This window comes from Pinus tabuliformis, chromosome 7 (assembly GCF_031772625.1).
Source record: "Pinus tabuliformis cultivar Carrire ecotype Pingquan chromosome 7, CPIR1, whole genome shotgun sequence".
NCBI classification, from domain to species: domain Eukaryota; kingdom Viridiplantae; phylum Streptophyta; class Pinopsida; order Pinales; family Pinaceae; genus Pinus; species Pinus tabuliformis.
The window spans coordinates 238,233,656-238,256,604 of NC_142293.1; the positions used below are offsets into that span (position 1 = coordinate 238,233,656).

Consider the following 22,949-nt stretch of genomic DNA (forward strand, 5'->3'; position numbering starts at 1 on the left):
TCTTCTTAATGACTCATGTGCTCTTGATTTTGTATATTTGATGTAAAAAGAAAAAGAAGAAAAAGAATTATTATTTTATAAGCATGGGTTTCATGCTCAAGTTAATTAGGTCAAGCATGTTCTTCACGTAAAATGATGGAATGGATTACATAAGTAAAGAGATTATGTTTTTGGCACACACTAGAGAGATTATATTTTTGGCACGTGTGCAAATCTCAAAATTTGCGACAAGAAGAAACCTTTGGTGACAAGTTAAAACATTGTTTTAAATCATAGTGTTAAAAATTGGCCGGGTCGAACTGCTAACTGGTCAAACTAGCCAAGTTCATTAGACTCAGAGGTCAACCTGGCCAATGAACCTGGTTTGGGCCGAGGCACATCTTGGTCTGGTACCAAACTAGTCAAAAACCATCTAGTTTGGTACCAAATGGGTTAGTTCAGCCATAAATCAATTGGTTTCGTCATAAGCCGGCTGTGTCGTTGCCAACACGGCTGCGGACCCCACACACAGTTGTTTTGAGCAACTGTAAGTGGTTTTGTGGTAGACTAGGGGTTGTTTCCCTCAAAAAACAACCCTTCCAAGCCTTTAAAAGCATTCCTCCTTTCTCATTTGCCTCACACATCTCATTTGGAGTTTTTGTGAGCTTCATTGTGAGGTTGGAGAGTGTTGAGTTTTTGTTGGAGTAGTGTAACAATAGAGAGTTTGGGTTGTGTTTGTCATCTTGGAGCTGCTTTGGAGCTACTTTGGAGTTGTCTAGTGGAGTTGGTGTCTTCAAGAGGCTAATGCAATTGGTTTTCATTTCCAGGTAAGGGTTTTCACTTGAAAAATTCCATATTTGATTGTTGTCCATGTATTTAATTTCTTTTTGTGTTCTTTAAAGTTTCAACTTTTAGTTTTCAAGTTTTAAATTTCAACCTTTTTGCAAGCTAAATTTGCCCCCTTTTTATTTCCAAATTTTACTTATCTCCATTATTTTTTTATTTGCAGATTTATTTCCTTCGCAATTTTCAAATATTTAATTAGCCACCATACCTCCAAAAGCGAAGGATATTGCGTGGGCTCATTGTGATATGATTGATTGCAAAATGATCTGCAAATATTGCCAAAAATCTGTTGGAGGAGGGGGTATTTATAGGTTGAAACAACACTTGGCTGGGATAAGAGGCCAAGTAAAGCCATGCAAAGCACCAAATGAAGTGATAGAGCATATTAGGGCAGAATACCTTGAGAAGTTTGAGACTTAACCAGTTGAGAAGTTTGACCCCTAAGCCAGATGATGTTTATGTAGCTCCTGTTGAGGATCCCATGGCTAGTAGTGGTGATGAGTTCGACTTTGATCATGATGAGGAGTGAATCGTGATCATGTTTTTTTTTTAAATCTAGGATAATGATCACTTCATCCTGTTGATCACTGATATGTAGACTTGTAGTAGGGTAGTGGCCCCATAGCTTGTAACATTGTTCTTGGAATTTAGAGGCCATTTAGAGCGTCATTGATTATGTATTTTGCCGCTGATATGTATTGCACTTGGTGCCATTTTGATATATTCACCTTTACATGGTATATAGATGAACAAACTTTGCATATTTTGTCTATATTGGTTTGGAATCATGGTTTTTAATCTTAAAATTATATTTTTCATTGAAAATTAATTATTTCATGTAGTTTTTTAAAGACCGGTTCATTGAGATCTGACCAATTCGGTTTTTTCGGTTCTGGTTGAAAAACTAGCTTGATAGGTGGATTGGGTTGGTTATGAGTTCTAGTTTTAAATACACTTTTCTAGAAGACCTATGATAAACATTTTGTATTTATCCCCAAATTTGTTTCGATGGAGATTCAAAAGAAGAGGAATTGGATGAGGAAGAAGAAGGTTAGCTCCATATCTTGAAGAGATTATCTTTTTTGTTCAACTACTTAAATTTCTAGTCAGGTACATGAGTTGGATCTCTGTTTTGAAAAGTGGTTTGAGTCAACACGGACTTGGTCAACTTGATCGAGTTCACTGGCGACTGCTTCGACTTAACCTAGTTTGGTTTTGTGGGCTGGTTTGGTACCAAATTGACCGAGTCAGAGTATGATTTGGATGGTTGGGTACCAAACCGGCCTTACTCAGTTGAATTTGTACCTACTCGGACCAGTGGTCTAGGAATCCCTTGTGTGGCCTTTGCTTGTTGGAGGAGGGGGTATTTACAGGTTGAAACAACACTCGGTTGGGATAAGAGGCCAAGTAAAGCCATGTAAAACACCAGATGAAGTGATAGGTCATATTAGGGCAGAATACCTTGAGAAGTTTGAGACTTAACCAGTTGAGAAGTTTGACCCCTAAGCCAGATGATGCTTATGTAGCTCCTTTTGAGGATCCAATGGCTAGTAGTGGTGATGAGTTTGACTTTGATCATAATGAGGAGTGAATCGCGATCATGTTGATCACTGATATGTAGACTTGTAGTAGGGTAGTGGCCCCATAGCTCGTAGCATTGTTCTTGGAATCTAGAGGCCATTTAGAGCGTCATTGACTATGTATTTTGCTGCTGATATGTATTGCACTTGGTGCCATTTTGATATATTCACCTTTACATGGTATATAAATGAACAAACTTTGTGTATTTTGTCTATATTGGTTTGGAATCATGGTCTTAAATCTTAAATTTTTTTTTCAATGAAAATTAATTATTTCATGTATTTTTTTAAAGGCTGGTTCGTTGAGATCTAACCAGTTCAGTTTTTTTGGTTCTGGCTCAAAAACTAGCTGGATAGGTGGACCGGGGTGGTCACCAGTTTTGGTTTTAAATACACTTTTCTAGAAGACCTATGATAAACATTTTGTATTTATCCCCAAATTTGTTTCTATGGAGATTCAAAAGAAGAGGAATTGGGTGAGGAAGAAGAAGAAGGTTAGCTCCATGTCTTGAAGAGGTTATCTTTTTTGTTCAACTACATAAATTTCTAGTTAGGTACATGAGTTGGATCTCTGTTTTGAAAAGTGGTCTGAGTCAACTCGGACTTGGTCAACTTGATCGAGTTCACTGGGCACTGCTTCAACTCAACCTAGCTTGGTTCTGTGGGCTGGGTTGGTACCAAATTGATCGAGTCAGAGTATGGCTTGGACGGTTCGGTACCAAACTGGCCTTACTCAGCGGAATCTGTACCTACTCAAACCAGTGGTCTAGGAATCCCTTGTGTGGCCTTTGCCTTGAAATTTTCATTTTTTTTCAGAAAAATATATAATACCTAATCTTCAAACCCTAAAAGATTGCTATAAAGAGCAACACCCTGCCCCCCCCAGTTTACCTCACACCTCTCTCATTCAACATTTGGAGTTGAAGCGGTGCTGAAATCTTGAAAAACAGCTGTGAGGCTTGAGATTGGAGCTAGTTCGGCAATTGTCTTACACCTCACACCTCTCTTATTGAGCACTGTGAGCATTTGGAATTTTGGAGCAGCCTTGAAGGGTAGTGATCTGTGCCAGCCAGGTATACCATATGCCTTTAAAGCTTTGTACTTTCAGCCCACTACCGTTTTGAGCTTTGAAGTTTGAAGCATGAACTTTGCATAATAAGAATTTAAGATAGGGTTTTCAATGTTGCGTATTTGAATTTGCAAATTGAAATTCTTACAATGGCCCCAAAAGTCGAAGACCTTGCTTGGATCCATGCTGAACTTGTTTGTGAGCAGATTTAATTAGGGAAGGGAGGGTGGCGTTGGGATTCGTAGGTTGAAAGAACATTTGGCTAGTATATGAGGCCAAGTTGCCCCATTCATGGTCCCATTAGAGGAGCTTGGACAGATTAGGTTGGAATTGCAAAATCAGCTTGCAAAATTTGAAGAAGACATGTCTAGGCAAAAGGAGATGGTTGTAGCATGTTTTTTTAATTCTTAAGTCTAGAAGTTCTTTTCTTTTTTGGTGGGGTGGGGGGGGGGGGGGGGGGGGGCGGCGTGGTGATTCTTAGATTGAAAGAAACTTGGCTGGTATAAGAGGCCAAGTTGCCCCATGCATGGCTCCATTGAAGGAGACTGGGCAGATTAGATTGGAATTGCAAAATCAGCTTGCAAAATTTGAGGAAGAGAAGTGTAGGCAAAAGGAGATGGTTGTAGCATGTTTTTCAGATTCTAGAGTTTAGAGGCCATTTAAAGCCTCATTGATTAATAATTATCTATCTTGTTGTTGATATGTATTGCACTCGGTGCCATTTTGAAAATTTTTGATATATTCACCCTTACATGGTATATGCATGAGTAGACTTCACATATTTTGTCTCTAATGGTTTGTAATCTTTACTTTACATATTTTTGTCTCTAATAGTTTAGAATCTTCAAAACATGTTTTTCTTTTTTAAATCTAATTATTTTATGCATTTTTAAGTAAATTGAGTCGTTGAAATTATAGATTGGTCTGAGTCAATCTGAGTCTGAGTTGGAGTCCAAGTTGACTGTTCACCAATTCCAAGCCCAAGTTTGAGTTTAAAACTATGAGTTGGACTACTCCATGTATTAAGGTGAATTCTTTGCTTCATGAAGAGGGAACGACAAGATGTTTTGCTTAAGGGGATTCTTGCTTCAGTAAGAAGGGATGGGAAGATGATTGCTTAGGCAGGATGCATTCTGCATTAAAAAATGGAGTATATCATAGCCTGATGCAGCACCAACATAGGCCCCAATATTTGGAGATGATGAGCAGCTGAAAATTAAATAGTAGTTTCTTGTGTTATTGTTTTAAATGTCTCTTTAAATTTTTGAATCTTCAATGTAAGTTATTATATAGTTTAAACTTCAATGGAATAAATTCACATTCTGTTAAGTGACTTTAGTAGAGAGTAATGTGTTATAAGTTTTCCTTATTTAATAGGGTTGCAGGTGCAAAGTTATCGGTCTTGTTGAGGACTCATGAGTCTTCCTGATTACCTGAAAATGTGTATGCGCCCACAGACTCCCTAGACTAACCAAATTCTTGTATGTTAAGTTTTTTCTTTTTCTTTTTCCAAGTTTTGTTGAGTCTTGGAAATGAGCTTTGGCGAGGTCAATTACGTAGCATAACTGCCTAATTAATAAAATAAATGGGGATCCCCCTCGTTGTATCAAATGACTTAGTGTATAATAATATATCATACTCCACCTCTCATGTGTATCCTGTAAATTTGTTTTAACACAATAAAGATGAGGTGGTTAGGTACACAACATCCTGCTTTTTGTTGGCCATGCACAACATTCCACATTCTTTTTCTGCACTCAACATTCAGATGCCATAAATGGCACTTCAAGTTCTTAGTTCTGAGTTTATTTTTGCCCTTACCTGAATTTGTACATGTAGATGCTCTAGTACTGCTACTATGGTAGGGCATTTTCTATCTTCTTTTGTCACCATTGATTTAATAGCTTCTGAAAAAATGTGTTATGGATTTAGAAGTTCTTTTAGAAGTTTCTACGAATTCTCAAATCATGGAAGGATAATTTGAAGGTAATTACAACCATACTCTTCTTTATTTACTTCTCTTCCCGTAGCCAATAATTGATCCCTAATGTTTTTCAACTTCGACAAATGACTCTCTTGCTTCCATTTGCATAGAGAAAAGCATATATTTAAGTTAAATCTTCATTTTTATTTGAGGTCTTGTGCATCTCCCATGGCCTTTTCCATACTATGCATGCATATTCCACATTCTGCATTTGTGGAAGCACTTGCTTTGTCATCGACATTTTGCTGAGCATGATTTCTTCTCTATTCTTGTAGTCATTTCTTTTTGTATTCCATGACTGCTTGGTCCTATTGTACTTCAAAGTTCAATTTCCTCATCTGATTGTCTCATGATTTTCTGGGTCACCACTCCCAATAGACACATGTATTGGAAGGTGGAAATCATTCATCATTTCCATGTATTGAACTTATGCACATTAAATTTCTGACTGGGATTCAACATAAAATTAGTGTGTGGTCATCTTCACCATTAAAATTAATTACCAAACACCGATACAGTAAAAATCTTAAATCTCATGGATGTTCTCCCTTGTGCCTTCCACGGCTGTTCTCTCTCGCACTACCTTCACACACGATGCTAACCTTGTCAGTTCTTCTCTGCCCACTCTTCTGCTCTTGCACCTTTCAACATGTTTTAGATGCTGTCCTCTATGGTGGTTTTGATACTATATTAGAAAATTGCTTACGACAATAGCAGAAAACGTATACCAACTATTGACAGAGAGCCATTGAAATGCATTGCTTTATTTTTCCAAAAATCTATTATGTGGGTACAAGGAGGGGAGGACTGTTCATATTCTCATAATTAGAAAATAATTAAATGTATAATCTAGATTCTAAACTAAAGTCATAAGAAATTGATTTTATTCCAAAGTGTACTTTCTAACTTAAATATCTGAAGTACTAGATATGACCATTAAGTATATAATTTATCAGCCCGATTGAGAAAGGTTTTAATCTTCATGCTTTCTCAGATTATCTTTACTGCTAGCTCTTGTGTGTTTTTTTAATGGCATTTTAATGAGGAATCTTTATGTTCATTATCATTGTGCTTCATTAACCTGCTTGCTTTTACATTACTGGAAAACATGTTTAAAGCTAAAGAAGATTTTGTGAGCTGTTTGGCAGTCATTTTATTCCTGAACCATTCTTTTGTACAGGTTTTGAAGGTGTTTCCCTATCCAATTACAATCACAAATTTTCAGTTTGCTGTTGGAACTGTAGTTGTATTGTTGACGTGGTCTACTGGACTGTATAAGAGTCCTAAAGTAACGAGTTCACAGGTAGGGTTGTGTTCTCTTGACTTAAATACCATTTTTGACAGCGAGTTATTTGACCTTGAGCAGCAAGTTTTGCTAATACGAACTGATCATCGACAAATTACTTGTATTTCAGCTTTTGGCAGTTTTGCCGCTGGCATGTGTTCACACTATGGGAAATCTTTTCACTAACATGAGCCTCGGAAAAGTTGCAGTTTCCTTCACACATACAATTAAAGCCATGGAACCCTTTTTTTCTGTCCTTTTATCAGCATTAGTTTTGGGGGAGGTAAGTATGTTGGTGGTTAATAAATTTACATATGTCCTATTTTCTTGATTGGTACCTGCATACTAGTATGCTAATTTTCGTTCCAAACCTTTTCTTTGCATCTGTTTGAAAATTTCCTAATGGGTCAGACAAGGCATAGATGATATATGGTGTTCTAAAATTTCTTTGCAAAATGTTGCATGTGAAGACTTTTAATAGCCTACTTATCTTTGGACATAAACAACCAGTTTGTATTTTCATTAATGAGAATAGACAACCACCTATGAAATCCAAGTATGTTTACTTGCAGAAAGGTAAGTACAGAACTAAGAACTTCCATATCAGCAGTGCAATGTGTGTGATGGACATGGTTGAGAATGTTGGCCAAATGATAAACATGAAAAAATTCTTGTAGTTCGATATATCTAGGTCTAGATTATTGTGTCCTTGTGATATTCAGATTGTGGACACCAAAGATAAGAAGTTCATTCATGTAGTTTTTTAAAATGTAAAAACAAAAACAGAACCATCACGTGCATCTTGTTATTATATAGAATACTCTACCTAGGCATCATCTCTCAAGTTTTAGCTTTTAAAGATACTTTGTGCTGGAAGGCTATGTAATGATAGGTTCCAGAAAGTTGGTAGAATGGTCTAGTATAAAGTTTCCTTCCATGTCTTTTGTAGGTGATTATTAGGAAATTAATGTCAACATAATCTTTGTGGCCATTTTTATCATCTATTCTCTGCTTGGAAAGTTCGACTCCCAAATAACGACAATATGCACATCCATCATCATCTACATGTGGTTTTTATTTTCACAAAGATGATATGGTGTTTTGCTTCTTTTCCTTAGGAATTAGCCTCCCCTTCATATGTTGGGAATGTTGGCATAGATGCTTGTTTCTATACAAATTGCTTGGGCCCTAGAGGAATCAAGTGAATTGAATCTCTATTCACTTCTTGTTCCAAAGGATAGATCTATTCACTTGTTATAATTTCAATTTATGGTAAGCAGACCTAAAAAGTAAAACCCTAGATAGCTAGAAACTTAAAGAATCTCAAAACTGCTGCGGGCATGCTATATCTACAAACACACAGCTAACTAAAAATTACAGTATTACTAAAGGAATTTACAGCTCTCAAATCACATCTGTTTTATTATTGACTTCAAAAAAGAACTGTACAAAAGCAATCTTTACAAACTCTCACTGCCTATGTCATAAGAGAGACCCTGCCAGGTAATATAGAGAAGTAGCCTAGGGTTTACAATGCAGTATGCACAAGACCTGAACCCTAAGTGACTAGAATGGAGCATCCAATCTACTGTTAATTCTAGAGACACAAGCATGAACATGATTACACATTAGATTGAGAAAGAGTGGATTCATTTGTTTCAATAGATACCGCAATGTCTCATTACATAGTAGGAGAATAGTACATTATGTAACTCCCAAAGGCCTACTAATAATCACTACATTAGATGCCCCATTATTACATCACTTTATTACGAGACTCTATTATTCGTCCAAGTCGTAATATTTCTAAATATTAAATATGGCCATTATGTTTAACACGCTTCTTTAATGGTCATTTTACATGCTTGTTCAAAATACAAAAGGTCAAAAGCTCTGGGCAAGCACGTTGTTTGCAGTCCAGAAGATAAGATCTTGAAACAGCCACTGGAAGTGAACTATATCCAGCAAGGTTGATGAAATAGTTGCATTGCAATCCTTGTGTCTGATTGTTGACTCACCAGAAAGGTGAGAACCAATCTTGACTAAACAATCAGCCTTTCTACCATTGACATAGAACTTGGCTTTTCACTGAACTCACCTCCCTCACTTCTTGGTGGTCCAACATATCAAAACTTTGTGTTTGCTTTTTTGAGAAAGCACCATCTCATTTTATCACTCCATCTTTGGTTTTCTTCTTCACCACTTCATCTCCTCCCTCCTCGCTTTAAATTATCTTAAAACCAGCTATCTAAGCAAACAGATCAGATCTATTTACTTGGTGGAATTGTTATGTTAAAATTGGTGACTAGGGCCAAACTCCATGTGGGTCATCTTATTTATGACAGCTGATATTTTTCTTGGATTCCTCTCGTCGAGAGGTGTAGGATTGATCTAAATATCATCCGATTCCTATATGTATTCATGGAGATATGAATTTATTTGTGTTACTTGACAAATTGTCAAGGTCGGCCAGCAACCAAATTATCGCCACTAAACCTCAACGTTGCACCATAAATAGAGGTGGCCTTCAAGTCATTTGAACACACATCTCTTGTGATCTCTCTCCAATTTTTGGGTTTTGGTGGTAGGAGAGATCTAAAAAGGATACGCTGCCCTAGAGGAGATGCCCTAGCCCTAGACGCTGTCAAAAGAGAAGGCTATACGCAGTCCTAGGAGGAGACACCTCTACACAGTCAAGGAGGGTTTATCTATGTAGAAAGGAGAGGCCTTCTATATGCTGTCTAAGGAAGACTCATATGCTGTCCAAAGCTGCAGTCAAGGAGGGTTCTATATGCAGCTAGAGGAGGCTCAAATTTCCCATGCTTACCCTTATCTTCCCTTCTTGAGTCCCACTTGAGTACTTTATCGCCTAAGTAGAAATCATGTGCCTTGGTCCTTCTATCAAAAACCTTTTTGATCTTTTCCTACACAACTTGAGATCTGATGTAGACCTCTTCTCTAGTTTGCTGGAGATGAATAATCTGGATAATTCTCCTCTGGATATCATTTGGTTCAGGTTGCAGTTCTTGGAGCATCTTCGTCATTGGTACTCCCAAAGAGGATGGAAAAACAACTTCCATGCCATGAACTAGTTGATAGGGAGATGTACCAATTGAGTTCTTGGTAGTCAGTCTGTCAGCCCATAAGGCTTTGACTAACTTCTTGTTCCATTTTTTCTTATTATCTTCCAGTAACTTCTTAATAATGTTCACCAGGCTTTTGTTTGAAGATTCTGCCAGTCCATTTCCTTGAGGGTAGTAAGCTGTAGAATGACCTAGGGTGATGTGATACTTATTGCAGAATTCTATCATTCGTTTGGATTTAAAAGCTGTTGCATTATCAATAATGAGCTTGGTTGGGCATCCAAATCTACACAAAATGTTGGCTACAAGGAAGTTAATGATAACAATATCTGTGGCTTGCCTTGAAGGTATGGCCTTTATCAATTTTGTGAAATAGTCTATGGCTGTGAGGATCCACTTATGTTGGGAAGAGGAGGGCGGGGGAATTTCACCAATGAAGTCTAGACTCTAAACCCCATTATTGAAAAGGTACTTCAACATTGATTGGTTTAAGGGGTAATAGTAGAAGTTTTCTTTTCCCTTCAAAAATTTGAAACTTGTGACAAGAGGTCACAAATCTCTTGACATCAGAGAATAAAGCTGGCCAGTAGAAACCTACCCTTAAGATTTTATCTACAGTGGTTCTCCAATAGAGGTGTCCACGACAATCACCTGCATGAAAGTCTTGTAGAACTTTGTCAGCCTCATCTTTTATCAAACAATTAAGGAGAATTCCTTCATGATCTTTCCAAAACAAAGCATTATCAAGTATACAAAATTTCAAGGATTTCATTTTTAAAAACCTACCTTTGGTTCTAGATAATCCAGGAGGAGCTTGTAAGTTTAGTAAAATGTAAATGATATCAGCATACCACGGTGATTCACCAAAGGCTTCATTGATCAGTGGAGTCGCCATCTCCTCACCTTCATCTAGTGCAGCAATAAAGTTTATGTCTAAGGCCTGATAGTTCGACTTAGCCATAAGTTTGGCTAAGCCTTGGCCCTTGATTAACTTTGTGGGTTTGATTTCTATATCATACTCTAAGAGAGTAGCAATCCATTTTCCCCTTTTCCCATCAGGACCTTCTTGAGTTAGGATGTCTTTGACTACAGAGTTGGGAACATAGGCTACTATATGAGAATACAAAATATATACCCTAAAATCTTTGATCGCTTTGACTAAAGCCAATGCTTGTTTCTCCATTATGTTGTATTGTAAGAGAGCATCTCTTAAGGATTTGCTAAAGAAAGCAATGGGCTGTTCATATCCTTGGTCATTTTTCTATAGTAAAACTGCAACTATTGTATGCGCAGAAGAAAAGGAAAACAAAATGAAACCCAAATCAAATTTGGGACTAACTAATACTGGGGTTTTTGTCAAGGCTAGCTTGATGTCTTCAAATGATTTCTTAGCTTCAACAGTCCAACTTAAGGTCGAACCTTTTTTCAACATGTTATTTAGTGCTCTAATTAGCTCTGCTAGGTTAGAAATAAATCTCTAAGGAAGTTAATCTTTCCTAAAAAGGCTTGTAGTTCTTTGATATTCCTAGGGTGTTGTATTAGCAAGATGGCTTCAATTCTTGCAGGATCTATTCTTATGCCATCTTTAGAAATGATATACCCTAACAATTTCCCTTCTTCCAATCCAAATAAAGATTTCTTGGGGTTTAAGGAGATGCCATACTTTCTGCATTTTATAAAGCCCTGCCTTAGATGATCTAAGTGTTGATTGTCTGATTTTGAGAAAACAGTAATATCATCAAGATATATCACAAGGAAATCATGGATTTCTTTGGAAAAGGCTGTATCCATAGCTCTCTGGAAAGTGGCTCCTGCATTCATTAGCCCGAAAGACATTTTGAAATACATAAAGGTGCCCTAAGGAGTGGTAAAAATAGTCTTGGGTTGGTTGTCAGGGTGAACTAAAATTTGATTGTAACTAGAAAACCCATCCAGTAATGAGATTCTGGTTGACCCAACTACCCTTTGTAAGATGTGGTCCATTTTGGGAAGAGGGTAATTGTCTTTAAGTGATGCTTTATTTAGGTTTCTGAGATCTACACAGAGTCTGATCTCACCAGTTTTCTCTTTGGTTGGGACTAGGTTTGAGTCCCATTCAGAAAACCTTATTGGTGCAATTATCTTGGCATCATACATTCTCTTAATTTCTTTTTCTATTGAAGGTAATAAGACATGATTAATTCTCCTAAGCTTTTGTTTGAAAGGATTTTGATTCTCTTTGAGAGCAATTGTGTGTTGGATGATGTTGGTGTCATAGGATTTAAGGTCCTCATAGCTCCAAGCGAAGACATCCTGAAATTCTTTCAATAAATCAATGTATTTCAACTTTTCTGTTGAAGGGAGTGACTTTGATAGCTTGATTAGCTTGGGATTATCTTTAGTGCCTATGTTACACTCTTCAGATTCAGATTTTAATGGTTCCATTTTAGGCTTCCTAGGAACATCATTTGAATCGAATAAGTCTTCCAGAGGGGTTAAACCTTTTGGTAAGAATTATCCTCGAGATTAATTACTTCGCTTTCTTCATTAATTGTTTCATCAATCTCAACCTGTTTTAGGTTATCTATATCTGACCTTGCGAATTTAGTGGGATTAAAACTATCTACTTCGTTATCTTCTAGCTCATTTATTGTTACTTCATCCCTAGAGTCAAGATCTATGGATGTATCAATGTCTATATTACTACGTGCAAATTCTTCTTCTAAAATTAAGAAGTTGTTTATTTGTTTATCATTTGAGAATACTTGCCAGTTCTGCACATTATTTGGGATTGAAGTTCTGTGCCTGACCTCAGCAATGTACTGATGGTTAGGTTGGAAGGGTAACCTGTAGGGACTGGCAAACATTGCTAAACTATGGGCTTGCATATTGTGCTTGCTAGGAACTACTGCAAGCTGTGTTTCTAGAAAAGTATTGAATATTTCTACAATGGTTCCTCTATAATAACCTAATCTAATGTCTTTAGTAATATATACAACCTTAATCTGATTTACAACTAGGTCTGAGTCTCCTATGACTGAAACTCTTTGAGCACCTAAATTCCTAACTGCCTTGAGACCTAGATCAAAGCCTCATACTCTGCCATATTATTGGTACATCTGAAATTTAACCTATAGGCATGGCCCTCTGAGTGATTGTTTTCTAAATTATAAATCCATACTCCTGGTCCTGCTCCTAACTTATTTACAGAGCCATCAAATTCTAAATGCCATAAGATTTCATGTACATTGTTCTCATCATCAGTATCCCATTTATTTTTATTTCTAGCAACCTGATTACTTTTTTCATTGCACAATTTTGAAGTCTCTTTAGATTCATTAGCAGTGGAAACTGTAATTTCTTTTGTTTCTGCAACAACACTGTTAGGAGTTTCGTTTGGTGTTTGATCAGTGTTGAACATAATAAAAGAGTCTGCATCTGAATGCATGGAGTAGATGGGATAGTTTTGAGGTCTATCTTGGCTGCTTACCATGTATTTCATGAAAGTTTCTCTGTATAGTTTCTTGGGTTGTCCAAACACAAAAATTGTGGTATATGACATATCGAGTTGGAGGGATCCTTGAAGCTTGGCTCCCCAAGATCTGGATAAGAGCATTCCATATTTTGGTGGGATGTCACCCACTACAATGTCCATAAGGATGCTCTTGGTAGGATATTTGACTAAAGTAATACACAAATCTTTGATTAACCCTAGACATTCTACTTGACTTGAATCAAAGGAGAACAAGTCTTTGTAAGGTCTAGTAATGTCTACATTCAAATTTTCCATTACTGATTTTGGCATTAGGTTGTGAGAAGCCCCAGAATCTAACATGGCATTATGTAGTATTTTGTCATGAATATTAAGGCTAATGTAAAAAGGTGGAACTCTTCCTTCTTGCGGTTTGCCATTAACATCTAGTCCAAATATTAATTCTGGTTTATCATCAAGCAAGTTAACTGGTTCTTCGTTTTTAGTAATGTTCAGGGTCTGATTTACCTATGATTTGTAAGTTTTGTTTTTAACTAGTTCAGTCAAAGGGACTGAAATTTTCAGCTTGGATATCTCTGCTCCCAAATTGAATGATGAGGAAGGGTTGTAGACCTTTGAAACAAGGTTTTGAGTGGAATTATCTTCCTTTTGTTTACTTGGGATTTCCTTATGGGGAATTTCAGATCTGGCATTATAGGTGTTTTTCTCTGGTTCTTTAAGTGGAACTGATGTGGATGGTTGCTCAACAGAGGGTTGGTTGGCAGTTATTTCTTCAATGATGGGACTAGGGGGATTTTGGTTTGGTCTAGGGAGGATTTGAAGTACCTCCGAAATAGGAACTTTATTTGTTATTTTGGGTTGATTTGTCATTGCTTTCTTAGTTTGGTCAGGAGGACCAACATTCTTTTTACTTCTCAAGTTATATTGTTTGTGCACTTCAAATATGGCAAAGTCATATCCCTGTTTATAGTCAAATGACTCTCTAGACTAGGTTTGAAGCTGTTGTAACATATGCAATTCTATCTCATCATGGGAGAGAAATACAGGGTTTTGATCATCTAATCTGATTAGATTGATTTGGGTATCTCGTTTTGGATCATCAGGATCAGATGATTCTGCATAGTTTTCTTGAAAAGGGGGCCTAATGTTTTGATTAGGTCTATTCTTTCCTGTGTTTTGGTTTTGATTTTGGTTTTTTTCTGAAGTTAGCATTCCTAACTGGGGGTGCTTGTTGATTATCCAATGTTTTTCTATCTAAGTTGTCAAGTCTATCCATGATTCTTTCTACAGTTTTGGCCAAAAGATCTACTTTACCATCAGAAGTTGAAGCTTCATTAGCAAATCCTACTCTCCTTTCTAACTTTTCTTGGGCTTTTTTGGCTAAAAGATTAGCCTCTACTTTTACTGCATTGGTTTGGCTTTGCTCTAGGGTTGTAGGCTCTCTTTCCCTAAGTTGGTATGCCATATCTAGATCAAAACCATCAGGGAACTTCATCATTGCGAGATCAGGAGGAGGCTTAAGGTTGGCCGGGATGGCATTGTAAGTGCTATTAAACCTGGTGCAATAGTATTGAACTGATTCTTTAGGACCTATCCTAATGTTTTCATACTCATATAGTATCTGCAATGGGTTTTTCTTCTTGTCCCATCTCTCAATGAACATCCTATGAAAGTTTGTCATATCTGCAATACTACCAGCAATGAAGTCTCTAAACCAGGTTCTAACTTCCCCAGCTAATGTTTGGGTAAAAAGCCTCATTCTTACATCTGCCTCATCTATCTCATGTAACTCAAAATAATCGTTCATTCTGTTAACATGTTGCTGAGCAGTTTATAGGCCTGTAGCATCAAATAGTTGAATTTTGCTTTGATAGTCTTGAGGTAAGTCATGTAACTGACTAGGTAACACCAAAGGGGCATATCTATTGGCCATGGCTAAAGCCTTGGCTTGGCTCGGGGATAAGGGAGGATTAGTTTGGGTTGAGGTGGAGATGGATGAGCTAGCAGTGCTTACAGTTGAAAATGGAAGATTGCAATTGAAACTGGAGTATTAGCAATGGAATTTGGAATATTAACAACTGAAGTTGGAATATCTACAAATGAAACTGAAATATTAACAATGGATGAAGGGGTTTCTATAACGGGAATTGGGATAAAAGGGACAGTTGTGTGTATAGGGGAGATGGAAGTATCTATAAGTGAACTTGAAGGGCTGATGGGTGAAGTGGGAGTGTCTATAGGTGGAAACAGGATTCTAGGTTGTATAGGGAGCTGTGGAATGAATGGGCCAGTGGAATGAACTATAGTAGAAATAATAGATGGTGTGGTAGTGATGGAAGGGGTATTAATAACATTGGAGGATTTAGTAGAAAGTTTAGCAATTAGAGTAGTATTAATGGATGATAGTGGAGTGTTCAGAATATACTCATCAATTGATCTATTAGCTCTTTGAACTTCAAGGTCTGCAATAAAATCAGGATCTAGAACAGTTTCATCAAGCACATTTTCTGATTTTGTTCTAAACAATGAGAGATCAAATTGCACATCGAAAGGTAAATCTTCTAAAAACAACCACTCATCAGGACATGAATTAGCTTTAACTAATGATGTTTGATCAACTGAACTTTCTTCTTTTTTGGATTTTCTTATAATTCTATCTGGATCATCCACAATAACAACAACGTTTGGATCCGGGTTGGCCTTGGTATAATGAGTTTTCTTGGTAGCTAGAATTAAACTTTTTAAATGTTTTTTAGTGTAAGTTTTAAAACTTCTGCAAAAACTGACTTTAAGGGGCTCAAGATGATGATTAAGATTTCCTTAAAGCTTTAGGAGACTGAGGTTTGCTCCCTAGTATGGTCGCCATTATGTTATCAGTCAAAACTTTTCCTTAGAAGTTTTGGAAGAAGGGAAGGCTTTGAGGTAACCACAAACCAACTTTTAAGCATAGGCTCTAGCCAACCTATGGCTCAGAGAGGGCTCTCTCTTTATAATTTACCTATGTTTGCTTAGATACTAGGCTAGTTCTAGAGTTCAGGGGGTTTTTGATTTGTATGAAGGTTTGGTGGTGGAATCCTTAAAACTGGCAGATAGGTTGATGCCTTTAGGCCATTGGGAAATGGAGTCAAAGAAGGGGCAACAAAGCTGAGTTAACTCACTAAAGGGAATGTTCAAGGGGCAAGATAGCAAAGTGAAGTACAAATCCTTGGACTAAATAGTGAAATGAGTCTTAACGGAGGTGAGAGGGCAATCAAGAATCCTCAGACCGAGGCGAAGATGGGGGAACAATACTGAATCATGAGTAAAGGGCAATTAAAAATCCTTTACTATAGACCAGAGGAGAAACTACGGAAGCTAAGGAGCAGTTAAGAATTCCCTAGCTAAGATAGTTTAAGAGAAAACATTAAGAATGTATTGTTACAAAGTGCAGTTAATAAAATTTTGAAATAATATTCAAGTTAAAACATTCAGACTTTTGAAACATTTAAGATTATGAAACAACTTTAAGAGAGATAAAACAACACAAGAAAATTACTCATTTGTACTCCGCTTAACACATGAATCCTTTGAAATATCTGATCTTTATTCATCAATTCAGCATGCTGGCCCAGTCAGTGATACAAAAGCTTTACAGTCTTTGAACAAAATTCTATTGAAAGTATAAGAATCCACCCTACATACTTCGATTTATGAAGTATTTATACAAAATCTTCTTACAAAATATCCCAAACTAACTTGGGAATTAATCTAGAAAATTCAAAATATCTTCTCGCAGGAAGATAGAGATAGCTATTAAACTGTTTTCTTGTTGTCCCTCTTATTGTGGTTTAGCTGGAAGTTAATGGTTGCTATGCTATGTGCCAGCCAAAGGCTGCTGTCTTCTATACTGATACTCTTTGACACAGATACTCTTTGACCCTGTAACCTTTGACTCTGATGCCCTTTTACCTTGTTGATTGTGTGTTTGACCTTTAACTGTGTTCTGCTATAGTAAGTCAGTCAATTTTTCCCATTCTTGATCTGTTGGTAACCGGATACTCAGCATTCTCTGGTAAGTTTCATCTGCCTTAGTGTATTTGGCAAATGAAGGCTTATTTACAAACAGATGTTTTACCTCATGCTGGAGGTAAAATAGATTTTCAAAAGCACTGTATAGTACCTTTCCTGTTGGTACTCCTGAAACCTGTGAAGTAGCCACTTGTTGTCTTGCTACATCCCTGAGTTTGTCATTGTAATCTCCTTGTTCCATAAGTTTATCATGAATGACTAAGGGATTAGGTAATCCCTTTTCTTTTAGCTTATCAAACTTAGCCATGAACTTGTCAATGGCTACTTGCATTTCCTTGCTCTTTTCCTCTAACTTATGCATAAGGTCCCTCTCGGTGAGGACTTTCTTTACTTCCAGAATAGTAGCAGTCTTGTCTTCAATTTCCAGTTCCTGTAGTTGGTACTTGTTTTTTGAATTTAAGAACTGGATGAGCTTGGTAGTTCTCTCTTCACTTTCTCAATAGCCTTTGTTATTAATCTTATGAGATCAATCTGCTCGAATATGACCTGTATGGATGGCCAAATATCATTGACAGAGTCAATGATATTGGCCCACAATTTTTCCTTGGCTTCTCCAAGTGGTTCCTTTAGTGTCAAGTCTCTTTCCATTAACTTGAGCTTTTCCTTTATCCTTGTAGCCTTCTGTTCCTCCTCTTTCTGCATAATCTTGGCAAGCTTATAGTTTGTTTCTAAGCTTGCCACCTATTCCTTTAGCTTGTTTATCTCGTTTGTCTGAATAAACATTTCTTCCATGGCATGAACAAGCTTGGCTGCTTCATCTGTCGCTGTTCCTGCTATTGTTGTAGAAGCTGCTGATGTAGATGTTGCAATGGTGATGGGCAAGGCAGTGACTATAGGAGTTTTTGGAGCCAATGTGGCTGCCAATGTAGATGGTACTACAGTAGTCACTGTAGGGATTACAGTTGCTGGTGTGGTCCCTACTTCACCTTGCTTCAATTGGATTAAGGCATCCAATTCCTTCTCCGTGCTCCTCAACTAATCATTTAGCTTGAGGACTGAATCCATTAAGTCCTCATGCTGAGTTTGAGACTGTAACACCTCCTGTGTTTGTGGATGATGCAAGGAGGGTATCTTTAGTTGCTTCTTCAGTGAAACAGTGTCCTTGTTCTTCTGTTTTATTAACTCCTCTGTTGCTTTGATATCTTTGGGATCATGTTCCATCTCTATGATCAAGTCTTCCAAAGACTTGATTCTTTTATCCATGGCTTGTGATGAAGGCTGTTCAAGCTAATATTGAGCTGAGATGTTGTTCAGCGAACTTTGCAGTTGATGAACAACTGTGGACTTCCTTGTTAGGGTGGAGTAGATCATTTCTCCAGCCTGCTTGTGAAACTCTATTTGGTTGACAGGGTGAATATCCCTGGCCAACACCTCAAAATCAACTTTCTTATAGTTAATGGGTGCCCTTGGTTGCTGCACAGTTGGTTGAATGAAGGACACTTGCATCTTCCCCTCTTTGATGTCGAAGGCTGACATCAATCTACTCTGACCTGGGGTAGAAAGTTTGAAAAGCTGAGCATATGTCTCAGTTTTCAACCTTTCATTCCTCATTTTTATCTCTTTGAATCTGTCTTTGATACTTTTACCCCGGTCTGTTGAGGGACGAGGCCTCTACACTCATCTGTCTCTGTATCGTCTGGGTTCCTGAGGATGATGGGAGCTGTGTTTCCTCTGAAGGAACAATGCCTTTACTCCTTTCTGGCTCAGAATCAATTATTTCAACTGAGCCATCAGTGTCTTCCTGCTCTGACACAAGATTGAGTCTAGGCCTTTTGCTTTGGCCTCTTTCATATTGAACATTGAAGGCTTGTGTCCCTGAACTTGATCCTTCCTCCCTGCCCCTTTTGGGATTTTTCTCCTCATTCAAAGGAGTCTGCATGATAGGGGGAGTGCTCATTGTCCCTTCCTGAGGTGGTACCTGCAGAAATGAATTTTCATCAAGTTGCTTTTCTAGATCTAATAATGTGTTTTCCACAACAACTTTAGTATTGTCCCTGTCCTCTAAAGTGTTTTCCAACCATTGCAATTGGTTGGCATACTTTTCTATCTCAGGGATGCGGTGATGGATATAGGGAGCCATCTTGTTTTTCTGCCTTCTTTTGCAGATGAAATCCAAGGGATCATATCTCCATATGAAGCTTTGTTTTAATTTTAATCTCTGAAGGATCAAGTCTGCCTCCTTTCCAGCTTCTCTGCTATTACAAATAAAAGGACCCAATTGGTCTTTGATCTTGAGCTGGGCTTTCTTTTTGGCTTAGCCAATGTTTACCTCATCTGAATTTATTATCTGCCTGTAGTACTCCCGAGCAAATAACCTCATTGGGAGGTATTTAGGTAGTTTGTATGGGGCAAGCTGGCACCCATAAATCCTGATTTCAGTGTGGTTTTGCTACAAGTACCAATCTCCCACCTAATGATTGATGTTTAGATGAAGGACTCTCTTGATCTCAGAACTGATTCTTGGTGGAGGAGTTCGACTAAGCATGGTCATCACATGATGGACAAAGGAATCTATGAATTCATTGTATGAACAGGGGGAGGGATATTGATGAGTTAATGGGGTTCAGAAGATGATTGATATTGGTTGGCCCTTAGTGTCCAACTTTTGCAAGGTAAGTGGGAATTTATCTGCTTGGAAGTAGAGGAACATGTGGTACAGTGCTGAGGAGTACTCGAAGACTCTCTCAGGGGGTAATCTCATAAGTTGTTCATGCATCTTGTCTGCAATGAACTGGGCATAGTCATAGATTATTATTGGAGGCTTACTAGGGCTAAAGATAGACATGAAAGCAAGGACTGTTTCATCCACCCGTTCATCAGTGGTACAACCCAGGATAGAAGAAATCATGGTGATGATATGTTTACCCCTTTTAGAAAAGATGGCAGAGATGTATGGTGGGATATCAGTGGGCATATGTGCTTCGTCCAAAATGAAAGTTTGAAGAATTTCAGTGAGTCTGGTAAGGCCCAAGGTGGGCTATTTTTCTAGAAAGTCTCCAACAATAGTGGGGTCAGGTTCTGGCCTGGTTGCAACTGCAACATCTGGTTGATGGACTCAGCATTGATTTTGAAAAGGATTCCCTCATGAGGAGACATAATAGCCCTGGTGTTGGGAATGTATTGAATTCTGCATTGGTGAATGATCTCAGGAAAACAATGGACTTGTGGGAAAACATACTTCGGTAAGTTAGATTCCCACAACCCAATTTCATCAGCATGGTTAAGGTGGGTGCCTCTCACAAGGCAATATATTTTAATCATTAGGCCGTTGGTGACCGTGTCTTTTATCTGGAAATCTCTATCAGCCAGGGGAAGGTAGTCTAGGTTCAGATGAGGTGTGAACACAGGCTTGACGTTCAATGCAGTAGGGGCAGCCATAATTTGGTTCTTGTGGATTCGAATTAGGTTTGCTTAAGGTTGAATTGGGGTTTTTGGAGGTAGTTTGGCAGTTTCGGGGTTTGAGTATTCAACAAGGTGTAGTATGGAGTCTATTGGAGCAATTACAATTAAGTTTTAAGTTTAACAAAGTACTCAATGACTGGTCTAACTTGAAATTGACAGGGCACTTTGGTGAATTCAGTTTTAAATACCTGAAATTGAGGCAAATTGACTCTGAGCATGGTAACTGGCAGCTGCAATTGGTCGAAGGGTGCTTATGGAGGCTGCATGGTTGACTGGATAGTCTGTGGCATTCTCTGGAGCAAAATTTGCACGTGGGTTGACGACTTCGTTGTTTTGTAGGTGTCGTGCATGCTACAGAAGCTTGCAGGCGAAAATTCAATGAAAAAGACATTTTTGGGGCTTTTTGACTTTTATATGGAAAAAAATGTTTTTTGGCGGGTATGAGTCAATAGTGACTGATTTGTCGCGTAGCAGGGAGGCGGTAAGCGGTTAATTTCGCACTACTTATGGGCGTCGGGTGGTATTTGGGAGGGGCCGCCCAATTCCACTCAACGGCTGACACGTCACCAGGGCGGTTTCGTGGAAAACAACTTTTTCGGACTTATATTGTCCGATGGATGATCTCACCCGAAATGGTTTTTGGGGCGTTGGATCTGGGCCTTCAGATCAGAGGGTGGTCAGGGTGCGATTACGCGCGGAGGTTAATGAGGGGCACGGCGGGCACTTTAAATATGTCGGTATCGGGATTAATGGTGGATTAAGGCGGGATTAGGCCATCGGAGTAATTAGCGAAGGGCTTAATCAGGGTTTTTCCTAACTTAATTTCAGATCAATTAGTTAGCGGGTTTTTGTCGGGTTTGATGTATCTTATAGTTTATATTAAAACTAGGGTATAAGGATAAGTTTATATAGGAAATTAATATATACGAGAAAGGGTTATTAATGGGAATTAATATATAATAGTTAGAAGTTAATATGAAAAACATCGGAAATGAATAGCACTAAACATAATGTATTTTCTGTGATTTGTTTGTTTTTCGCATATATGCATTATAACTTAGGCTAAAGTGTTTTTGTGGGTTTTTTATATGAAAGGGGGATTTTCATGGGGGTGATTACTTTAGGGGAATTTTCATGGGGGTGATTACTTTCCCTAGGCAAATAATGTTTTAACTTTAGGAAAATGGGTTTTATTAGGGAAATGAATGAAATGAAGGGGGGATGAAGTTTTGTGAGGGGAATTTGGTACTTGGTATCCATAAGTCATTGAGCCGAGGGTCCGGTCACTTCAGAAGTCAGAGAAATGCTCTGAGCCCCTTTGACTTAGAGTTTTTCAGTACTTAGAACTTTATTATGGGAAATTAGTTAAGTAAATAGGTAAAATGAATGGGGAAAGTTAATCAATTGACCTTGAAATCTATCTTCATGCTTGATTGACCATTTACATTTGAAACCTATGATGAGAGATAATAAATATGCTTTTTGCCCTATCAACATATTTTTGCAACCTTTCTTCTACTTACCCATCTACTTGTCCTATCATTTTTTCTTCACTTTATCAGGGTGCATTTAGACTAGCAAACCCTTATCAAAACATTTTTTTTTTTTTTTTTCCGCAAAGCAAACTATCTAATTCTATCACTATATCATCCAAGGGCTCAGATTAAATTGATGAGCTCTTTTTATTTTATTCTACCTAATCTGATGATCTGCCAAGATTAAACAGTTTGGTCAGATTTCATTCTCTAACTATCAACATGAAATTTAAAGCATGGCATAATCAAGATTAAATAGTTTGATTACCTTGAATTGTGACATGAATCACAAGCTGCACACAATCATTATTTTGCATAAAGTAAATAGTAGTGGCATTTAGACTTGCACACTTTTATGGTCTCTTTTTGTATTTTGGGGTTCATATTTTTCACTTTTTTGGACCTTTTTCATTATTCTTTTTGTCCTTTAATTTTTCTTTTAGGACATACCTTCTTTTCATTTTTTATTTTTCAATAAGGAAAACATTTGCAGAAAGCAAAGGTATGTACATATTACAAGGCTTAACTTTAGCCATTCAAAATTATGACTCCTATTGGTATAGGAACCTAACACGCTCCATCTGCATCCATCTCTACTGAGATCCGCCAGTGCTGCTACTTTTCTTCAGGGTCCCAGTAACAAGGT

At 37.7% G+C, this 22,949-nt stretch overlaps 1 protein-coding gene across 3 annotated transcripts in view; it reads left to right on the plus strand.

The window, feature by feature from the left end:
• Positions 1-22,949, plus strand: part of LOC149246740 (phosphoenolpyruvate/phosphate translocator 1, chloroplastic-like) — a 155,922-nt gene that overhangs the window by 77,641 nt on the left and 55,332 nt on the right. For all 3 annotated transcript variants that reach the window (XR_016266552.1, XR_016266551.1, XM_089458008.1), the window contains exons 2-3: positions 6,639-6,761; positions 6,874-7,026. Coding sequence is in view for 1 of the 3 variants with exons in the window: in XM_089458008.1 (XP_089314134.1) it covers positions 6,639-6,761; positions 6,874-7,026 (276 nt within the window). In the remaining 2 variants the exon portion in view is untranslated. The remainder of the gene's footprint in view (positions 1-6,638; positions 6,762-6,873; positions 7,027-22,949) is intronic.